Raw genomic sequence first — 10,978 nt, 5'->3', positions numbered from 1 at the left:
ACGCACAGAGTTCCCATATTCAAAGCCCTGCGAATCTCATTTCTTTAAAGCTCCCTAGGTTCACTGTTATGGGTCTAGCTAAGCTGGTCCTGCTTCTCGCCCTCCCACCCAAACACAGAGGAGGTAGCAGGTGTTTGTAATTGGCCTTGCTTCAGCCATTCACCAATAAACATGGAAGGGCCAAGAAAGAAATGAATTTTGATTTGGGGATGGTTGAGATAAGTAAACAGTAATCATTATTCAAACCAGCTGCTCGAAAACACTCTGGGGAGTTTGGTTTTTTTTATCATACAGCCTGGAGGGAAGGATATAGTTCATCCAGGCTACTCGATCGCTCTGCGAGCGCGATAAAGTCACCGGTTATCTAGGATGCCTCTATACCTGTGTATGCTGACGAAAACCCATCTCGAGTTAAGGTAGAAAGAGACCGAAAATCAGACTGATCTGGGGCTACTGTGAAGAAAGGAGAAGGGAGTTTTCCTCTCGATGTTGGGTTGGGTTGTAATGTTCATAAATAAAAGATTTCCTAGATGCCTATAGGTAATGGCTATTCATCTTGTGTCCCCACAGTAGCTAGGCCTTTTCCTATCTCCTCGACATTAAGCTACATAAGCTCAAAATGTGGGAGCAGAGCAAGAGCTGATCATTACTGCGGCCAGTGAAAAATGTGCAGGGAAGCATTATACCAGAAGTAAAAGAGAAGTTGGGAGCGATGGCAAGCCTGTACGCTCAGCACGCAGGAGGCTGCGGCAGGAGGGCTGGAGGGTGAGGGCCAGCCTTCGCCACGCAGCAGGCTCCACCCTACACCCCGAATATTACTAAACCTAGTATATTTCTTGGAAATCTCATTTCAAAAAAATAGGTAATCCATTTTTCTTATTCCCCATTAAGCAGTTAAGACCTTTTCCAAAACGATAGAAGAATGACAAAGATCACACAGTCTCCGTTTAAGAAGGTGATTATGTCTGGATTAGCAAATTCTGCAGGAAAATGTGACACCCCATGTAGGCCTCAGTCCAGCACACGTCAGGTTTAATGAACTGTGCTATGCAGCAATATCCAACGTTCTTTGGCTATGGTATTAAGCATAAAATGTCTTTATGGGATTATTGTAAGCCTAGCTTACATTTAACACTTACCACTTTTTTTCTTTAAAAAAAAAAAAAAGCTGCTTTAAGAGAGATAACACCATCCAGAAAAACTCAGCAGGGCTGAAACCTGATGGACCTCGCCAACTTTGACCTTGAAGGCTCAGGTGACACACTCCGACTCTCGCACTCCTTCACAGCTCTTATATACCGAATATGACTAATTTTTTTTTTGGCAGGTAAATTCATATCCTTTAAAGAGCATGAACAGGAGGCAGATTAGGTTTTCAAAGATCCCATTTACAGTAGGCCCGGCCTTAAAAACCAAGTTTCCAATTTCAGAATCCAATATTTGGCTTGGTGTTTTAAGATAGGATCTTGCTTGGTCATCACAGCTTGCCTGGTACTTCGTACACTGGCCTCAAACTTACTCTTCCTTCTGCCTCAGTCTTCTCTGTGATGGGCCTGTGTTATCATGCCTGGCTCTGACAATTAATCTTAGATCCTGCACTCCATTTCATACTGAGGACTGAGTTCTTCAGGGTAGTGGATTCCCAACAGGTCTATCTGGCTCTGGACGTTTAGTTTTAACCCAACACACCTGCTGTACATCCTGGAGTACTGTACTGCTGCGCTGGCATCTTCAAATACTTCTGTAAGAGGCAAGGTATTTCCCACCCTGTGAAATGCTTTTGGAATGACTGGTAAAGATACAGAAGATGACAAGCGAGAGTAAGCAGCATGCCTTCTAAACATGTATGAAATTAACAAGGAACAAAATGAATCAATAAAAACACTCACAAAGAAGATTTACATCTTTAATAGCCTCAATGACCACAGGTTATAGAATAGGGATATGTAACAATGATTTAGCTTTCCTGGAGATCACTCCACCCCCTGACACTACATTATGGCTAATGAGGATGATGATGGTCAATCATAACAGATTTTTCTATTTACAAGGTAAAGTGAGGTTTCTTAGAAACATTTAGGATCCTTATTAAATATCATCTTGAGTGACATTAGAAAAGTCATGGTGTTCTCACAGATAATGAGCTCATCTCAGAACAGCGATGAGCCCATCTGAAAGAACAGTCTATAAATAAATCTCTCCAAGGCAAGCCAACAAGTGCAGCTTGTTATATGCTACTGCGAAGCACATTCGTGTTTGCATAGCTGTCTCCAGGGGAAGAGGACTCCGTGCTTTTCCAATTTGGCTCTGCTCTAAGTCTCAAGTGGCTCTGGGAAGTGGAGAGAGGCACCAAAGGGTGGAAGGACAGAAAAGGGATAGGGGAAGCATTTTTTAGGAACCCCAATTCCTGGCCCTCGGTTCTCCTCAATGGTAGAACTATTTGGTTTTACATATAGGGTTTTTCTTCATGGAATTTTACTTGAGAAGGTATTTCTCCTGAGGTTGGGTGTGGTGGTATACTTTAATCCCAGCCCTTAAGAGGCAGAGGCAGGCTGGCCTTTCTGAGTTTGAGGCCAGCCTCGTCTACATATTGAGTTCCAAGCCAGTCAGAGCTACATAGTGAGGCCCTGTCTCAAAAACAGAAACAGAAAAAGCAAACCCAAACCAGAGGAATACTGAAAACCTCCATGAGACTTAAGCATGCATAACGTAGTAGATACCACTCTCTACCTGCTCTTATGAAATCCTCCTAACATTATGAACATCTTAGGAAGAGAAAATGAAATGTATAGAGAGATTTAAGTGTTTTCAGTTCTTCAGCTGCATGCGAGAGTAACTGCTACGGGAGGAGCAAGAATCGAGAATGCACAATTCTGGAAATCCTCGAGGGTTGGGGGGAGCACAGAAGAGCATTGCAGACTCTACTTGAAAGGGCCGGTCTAGACCAGCTCTGGCCTTGTAGAGTCAGGAAGTTTATCCTCACATCAGAAGTGTTCTAGGCTGGAGTACCCTAAACACACACTAAACTTCCATGTCTTCCCTTCTTAGGGTCATCAGACACTACCAGACATGCGTACAACCCCTCACAGTGAGTGAGGTTTGATCGCTCTTTTCTACTGTAAGTCACAGGCCAAGAGAAAAGACTAGATACTTTCAGTTGACTGCATTCTGGTGAAGGACTGCCCCAGTTTGGTGAGTTCCATCTTGAAGACTGCGAATCATTTGTTCAACCATATTCGGAGACTTGACCTCACTTCATGTGGTTGCCTTGGTAACAAATACAACAAAGACCTGCTTCCTAATAACTTACATTTGGGTGCTGGCGAAAGACAAAGAACAGATTTAAAGACATTCTATAAATGTCTTAATAAGGGTAATGGGTCTAAAGAGAAAACCATGTCAAGGTAAGTGGTAAACAGGATAAAAGAGAAAGTGATAGGAGCGTGTGTATTTACTTGTAATAAAGCAGCCCGGGAGTGTCTCTCTGAGGAGGTGATATATGTCAAAACAACCTAGCCCACAATGTAAGACAGCAAAATAGCCTTTATTATCCAATACTTAATTATTAAGAGATGGAAAGCAAAATGAAAAACAAAAGAAAAAATCATGGGAAATATGAAGCTCAGTAAAAATTATCTGAAACAATCAAACTAAAACTTAAAAGTTTCAATGAAATTAAATACTAACAATTCTGAAAATGTAAAGAAAATGGAGAAATATCTAGAAAAATATATCTCATTAGAATTGACACAAGAAGGATTAAAAAAGTAGGTACAATCAGGTAGCTCTTAAGGAATGGAAGCAGTTTTGAAACAGATTCATAAATATCAGACTATTGTACGTGACTTCACAGAAGTGGATTACAATATTATGTAGACATTTGGGGGATAATATGAAATATAAGTCCCCGCCCATTTTTAAGCCAGCATAATTCTAAAAACAGACAAAATATTCTAAGGCTATGAAAGACCCATGCCAACTATAAATTCACATGTAACAATCTTAAGCAAGATATTAAAAATAAAGGATATGAAAAAGGATAATTTACCTCAACCTGCTTAACTTATAGGATATGCAAGGATAATTCAAGATTTTGAACATCTCTAATGTACTGCACTAATTCATTAACAGAACAAGATAATGTGACAAAGTTATTTCAACAATGAAGGAAAATCAAAGTTCTTTGTAAATTATTAATAGAAGGGAACACTACTAATTCTATAAATGATTAGATAAGACATATAATTAACACCATTCCAGACAGTGAAATTGTAGAAATAGTCTACTCAATCTGAGAATTGAGCTAAGGGCTCTAACCATTGCGATTTCTAATCCTCAATGTATTCAAATGCCTATCAGGTACAAAGGAAATGAAGACAGAAACAGAAGCTAGGGATTGGAAAGAAATAAATCAAGTCACTGCACTTTGCAGAAGATATTATTGTTTAAAAGTCTCTAGAGAGCTAGTTGTGGTGTGTGCATGCCTTTAATCCTAGCTCCTGGGAGGCAGGGGCAGGAGGAAACTGTGAGTTCCAGGATAGCCAAGGCTATATAGAGAAACCTTGTGCAAAAAAAAAAAGGGAAAAAAAATCCCTAAAGAATCTTTGGGCTGGGCAGTGGTGGCACATGCCTTTCATCCCAGCACTTGGGAGGCAGAAGCAGGCAGATTTCTGAGTTCAAGGCCAGCCTCGTCTACAGAGTGAGTTCCAGGACAGCCAGGGCTACACAGAGAAACCCTGTCTCAAAAAACAAAAAACAAAAAACCAAAAACAACAAAAAAAGAATCTTTGATACTCCTCAGACAACTATAAGAAATTACAGAGGTAATATCGGCAATGGTAAAGTGGGTGTAGGACCCACCAGTTATTAACACCCAGTGATAGAGCACTGTCTAGCATGCATAAGCTCTGGGTTGGAGCCCTTGTACAGGAAGGGGTTACAGGGACTTAGGTACGAAAAGTAACAAAGAAGCTTTATTAAAGAGAATTTAAGGTGTAAGAACAGAAAGCATCTATTTCCTTAATTTCAGAAAGGCTTAATAAATGGACAGACCATATTTATACATGAGAAAAATTCATATTATAAAAATGTAATCCTTCCTGAATTGACCTATACACAGATTCAATGAGAATCTTAAAAAAATATGAAAATATTTTTACTGAACTTGATTAGATGATTTAAATTTATATGGAGGAATAAAAACCCAAGAAGTATTCTCTCATAGTTGAAAAGTGTTAACTTTCTTTTTTTTTTGTCTGATTGAAAAGGATTAAAGAGAGTTGACTGTCCAAACATCGTGATGTATTTTGTATCTATAATAATAAAAATTATAGTTTTGGAGCAAGAGTAGAAGCAATGAAATAACCAAGTAAACGAAATATTCCCAAGATTGTAGGGCAGGGGACAGCAGGGTCTATGGGATTAGCGAGTGAAGGGTGGGTCAGTCATTTAGCATAACAAAGTCATTCAGTCTTCTCCCCATACTTTATAATGAAATCTACTGACTGACTAGACTTCTAAAAATCCAACACCTTCAGCTCTTGGTAAGATTAGCAAATATCTATTGGACCATGGGCTAGAGAAAGTTTTTGCTTGGTTTCTGAGACAGGATTTGATATAGCACAGGCTGGCCTTAAACTTGCTACCTAATCAAGTGGGCCTCGAGCTCTTGATCCTTCTGTCTATACATCCTGTGGGCTGGGATTACAGGCAAGTGCCACCAGGCCCAGTTAGGAAAGATTTCGACCACGAAATTACATGCAACACTGACCAGAAAAAAAATGGAATTATCTGTATTAAAATGAAGACATATGATCATAAAACACATAAGAAAGTGAGAAACAAGTTGTGAGCTGGGAAAAGATATTTGCAATGTGTATTTAGGATTCCTAATACAAACTATTTTTATGACTAAATAACCTCGATCTGGAAAAGCACACGCATAAGAAAAAGGAGGGAGAGGAGGAAGGAGGAAATCAGAAATTTTAATAAGACGCAAAGAGACATTTCGCAGAAGTGCAGCTAGTTAATAAACAATGATAGGCTGCCATGTTCCTTTCATTAACCAATAGTTTTTAAAGGCTGTACTGAGTGCCGACAGGTCTCAAAGTTACAGCATCTCTGAGGCAGTGCTGGAAGGTCAGTATCATAATTGGCATTGTCATGTCAGTGTGAACATTCATGTATTTTTCTCCTAAGTCCACCCTCATGCACATAAAAATCCTACCTCTGCAGAAGACACGGACAAGATGGCTACGAGCAGTGGTGTGAGACACTAGCCAAGTATTCCAAAACATCTCCATCTCCATGCTCATCATTACAAAACTGGCTATAGAAACGACTGTAGTCACTTAGAGTATAAAGTGGAAGTCACACATGCGCAGAGAGAACAGAGTCAGTTCCTATTTACATTAAACAGTAATATGTCTCATGTAACTGAAACATGCTACATGGGTATATTGGCTGGTTTTGTGTCAACTTGACACAAGCTATAGTTATCAGAGAGGAAGGAGCTTCAGTTGAGAAAATGCCTCCATGAGATCCAGCTATAAGACATTTTCTCAATTAGTGATCAGGTAGGGAGGGTCCAGCCTATTGTGGGTGGTGTCATCCCTGGGCTAGTAGTCCTGGGCTCTATAAGAAAGCAGGCTGAGCAAGCCATGGCAAGCAATCCAGTAAGCAGTACTCCTCCGTGGCCTCTGCATCAGCTCCTGCCTCCAGGTTCCTGCCCTGTTTGAATTCCTGTCCTGATTTCATTTGGTGATGAACAGCAATGTGGAAGTGTAAGCTGAATAAACCCTTTCCTCCCCAACTTGCTTTTTGGTAATGGTGTTTTTTTTCTTATAGCAATAGAAACCCTGACTAAGACAATAGGTCACATGGACTAGTGTCTGATCTTAAGAGCACACACATTAACTGATCCTAAACTGTGCTGCAACTAAAAGGGAGAAATGAAAGGGAGGATTGGTACGCATGTTTGTGGGCAGAATGTGATAAAAATAAATCCTAGTTTTTAGAGTTGAAACAATAAGTGGTCATTTGAAATAAAACCTGAGAACATAAGCATTGAGTTTAGAGATATCTAGGCAAATACCTGAGGTAGTGGCAAGGAGCCAAATGTCCTGCTTCCAGAGAGCAGGGTAACCTGTGGGAGCTTGCATGCATAGCCCCACATTACACACACACACACACACACACACACACACACACACACACGCACTCACGTACACACACACATACACAGACACACACACAGATACACACACATACACACATGCATGCACTCACGCATGCACTCACGCACGCACACATGCACACACACATATACACACACATACACACCCACACACACAGACAGACACACACACATGCACATACAGACACACACGCACAGACGCACTCACGCACGCATGCAACACACACAGACACAGACACACACACGCACACACGGATGCACGTGCACAGACACACGCACTCACACACGCACACACATACATACACACACATACACACGCACGCACACCCATACACACACATACACACACACAGTTTTGTACACTGTAAGAGAGTAGGGTACAGAGCTCAAGGAGTGATAAATATGGTTTCTGCCACCTTCATGGACATATGTAAATAACCATTTGATTAATATGAAAATATATCATATCAAATATATGGCATATATCACAAATATATTGAATTCATCTGATAAGAACACATAAGTATGAGTTTACAAACAAGGACTAGCTAGCCCTTTGTATCAAATGGAAGTGACAGCTGAACATGGAGCTCCTAGATAAGACATTCTGGCCCTATGGGGGCATAGCAGAGAGCAGTAGCCAAATCTGTAAGGCCATATATACACAGTGGTCCAATCACCTCATTTCAAAATCCGGAAAATGAGGATGAGCAAAACTAAACAATTATTCTCCTAATGCAAAGTAGATTCAGACAAAGCTGCAGGTCTGTCTCTAGGCTAGAATACTTTGTATTGTAGCCATGAGGTGAAAGGTCAGAGGGCAGACTGACTTGCTGGCTCCAAGGGAATCCTGTGGGAGGAGGCTAGTACCCAGCTAAGGATGCGATGCCTTAGCATTCTAAGGGCAAACTAGCGCTTGCCTCCCGGCGCACCCACTCACTTGTCCTCTTTGGAGCTATGCACTTGTGTGAGCATGTGCCTGCTCTCTGGTCTCTAAAGGACCAGACAAGGCTTATTAGAAGCAGACAGGGCAGGATTAGGTGGGTAGTGGGTATCAGGTTGCTCCTTCTGGGCCTCACATAAAGCTGAGATACGGTAGTAACCTAACTAAATGAATGCAAGGGTGTTATCATTTGTCGCTAGCACTGGGCTTGGTGTTGACAATATATGTGGTATTGACAGAGGGTATGTTTGCTTTAGGCTCAAAAGATAAAGAAACAGGCATGGTGGGGGATGGGACAGAGGGTATCAAGGAGTGCTGATGGGTATTCAGTTACTTCTTCATGAAAACAATGTTCTTCTACATGCTTCCATTAGTCACTAGCAATGGGATAATTCTGAAAATTATCTATACCTCCATTAAGCAAAGCAGCCCACAGAATGGTGGTATAGCCATCAGCTAGCAGTGCCATAGAAACGTGGGATTTCAAGCTCAGCAGAGACACACTGAGTCAGAACCATAATTCCCCAGGCGACACACAAGCATGTTAAAGATTGAGAAGCCTTTCCTGTCTTCCTGGAAAAATTGGGAACTTCACATGTTTTATTTGGAATAAAAAGCTATGCAAATTACCAATAGTACCTTTAAATAAACAATAATAAGAGACTAATGCCATTCTAAAACAGTGGCTCTCAACCTTCCTAATGCTGTGCCTCTCTAATACAGTTCCTCATGATGTGGTGACCCCCCCCAACCATAACATTATTCTTGTTGCTGCTTCATACAATGTAACGTAAATATATGATATGCAGGATATCTGATGTGTGAGCTATGTAAAAGGGTCATTTGATCACCAAAGAGGTCTCTACCCACAGGCCAAGAGCCATTGTCCTAAAATAAAGGTCAAGATAAACTACCTGGCAGATAATCTTACAACAATAATAAACACCAAATGATCAAAGTGAGAATTACAGTTCTCATGTTCTGGTATTCATTGCAATTAAATATATTAAAGAGTGCTTTCCATTTTACTTAATGGGAACTGCCACATATATAAGGCATCAGTTGCTTAGGCCTTGTAGCCTGGTCAGTCCATGAAATCAGTGTTCTGTCCAAAGATAAATGAAATATAAAAACGTGACCTCAGGTAGCTGGGCATTGGGCCACAGCAACAATCACCAGTGAAAATAACCCAACATAACAAGTGGGGAAGAGTCTGACTGAAACCCAGAACTAACCGTAGGAGGACATACGGCTGTCTCTCATTAGACATACAGGCACCTCATGGTACACACCAGAAAATCAACTAGAAAGCTCACCTCGAGGAAAGGCTTGGCTTCCCGCTTTTGCTGCAGCTGGTATAGATTCCTGGGCCATCATCAAAGAAGCTTCCGAGTGCCAACTTCTGCCTGATAGACTCTCTCTCATTCTTCTGTGCCTAAAATTTCAAGGGAAAAAAAAGGTGCCAATCAGTGGGCAGATATAACGCAAGCATAGGCAGTCCACCTTGCTAAGGAAGTTTCTTGGAATGTAACACTAGACAAAAATAAATAAATAAATAAATAAATAAATAAACGGGCTGAAGTCCAGAGATGTTTCAATTATTAAAAGCTGAAATGAAATCAGTCTTTTATGGCTCTAATTCCAGTTCTTTGGTTCCTTTTTTTAGTCTCCAGTTTAGGCATCCACTGTGATGCCTACCCATCTTCATGGGGCTGGGTGGAGCTGCTACTCAGGAGTGGCCAACAATTTCTCCTAAATGTAATCACTCTGATCCCAAATAAGGCTTTCCCCAAGATCTTCAGCCCACACCCTCGCTAGCAAGAACAATAACCCATTCAGCTGTGCATGCTGGATGCTGGGAGCCTGGCTGATGCCATAGTTTGGTCTGGCACAGAGCCAACCAGACTGATCCCACAGTCTGCCTGCATTGGGCTTACAGTCTTGCTGGGTGTGCCTCCTATTTCCAGAGTAGGTATGAGCATGAATATAATGCCTGTGATGCTTGGAGAGTTGTAATTGGCCTCATCAGTCTCATATTTTGATTCGAAGCATGCATAGTAAAAAGACTTGAGCTATGCTACTCTGATCATTTGGGTATGTTTACAATACTCAGCTTCCTATTAAAAGCCCCATAAAAACTCACCAGGCTGAACTTTTAAGCCCTTTAAACGACGGGGTAGAAGATTAGAAATGATTTCCTTAGTTAAAAATAAAACTACTACAAAACCAACCACAAAGCATGGGCCGGGAAGATTTGGGGGGCGGGGTAGATTCACTTGTGGGGCCATTTTGTGTGCTGAGTAGGCTCTTAAGGACTGCTGCGACTTCTGTCTGCTCACGGGACTTGGTGGTGCTAGCATTCTCCCTACAGAAGGTTCTAGAGTCGCAACTATGCTCTCCTGTGTCAGAAAGATCCAGTGCATCCAGCTGGAAGGATGGGCTGACAAATGACTTGCTTTATTCCCACGTGGAAGCCAGGACAAGGACTCCTCCGTCTCCCAGCACACTCAGATCACAGGTGCCTGTCTGCTTTTCAATCTAACAATTGCTTAATTAAAATTTAAATTCAGTTCCTCAGTCAACCTGGCCTCATTTCAGGAGCTCTAAAGCCATCAGGGATGAGTGTGGATTTCACATTTGACAGCACAGTAAAATATGGCAACATAGTATTTTACAGTGCTTCAACGAGCTAGAATGAACTAGGGTTTTTAAAGTACTCATCTTGGGGTGCTAGATCCAGACACTTAATTTCAGTAGGTTTGAAAACTTGTTATTCAAAGAAAGCTCTCCTCTCTTCTCCTCTCCTCTCCTCTCCTCTCCTCTCCTCTCCCCTCCCCTCC

General features: G+C 41.4%; 1 protein-coding gene across 6 annotated transcripts in view; it reads right to left on the bottom strand.

Moving 5' to 3' along the window:
* LOC116092976 (IQCJ-SCHIP1 readthrough transcript protein) overlaps window positions 1-10,978 on the bottom strand; it is a 764,408-nt gene that overhangs the window by 19,719 nt on the left and 733,711 nt on the right. For all 6 annotated transcript variants that reach the window (XM_031374058.1, XM_031374059.1, XM_031374061.1 and 3 more), the window contains one exon: window positions 9,455-9,573. In XM_031374058.1, coding sequence (XP_031229918.1) covers window positions 9,455-9,573 — 119 coding nt within the window. The remainder of the gene's footprint in view (window positions 1-9,454; window positions 9,574-10,978) is intronic.

Source organism: Mastomys coucha, unplaced genomic scaffold (assembly GCF_008632895.1).
Source record: "Mastomys coucha isolate ucsf_1 unplaced genomic scaffold, UCSF_Mcou_1 pScaffold16, whole genome shotgun sequence".
Lineage (NCBI taxonomy): Eukaryota > Metazoa > Chordata > Mammalia > Rodentia > Muridae > Mastomys > Mastomys coucha.
Note: the sequence above shows the minus strand (reverse complement) of the source record. Positions and strands in the feature narration are given on the sequence as shown.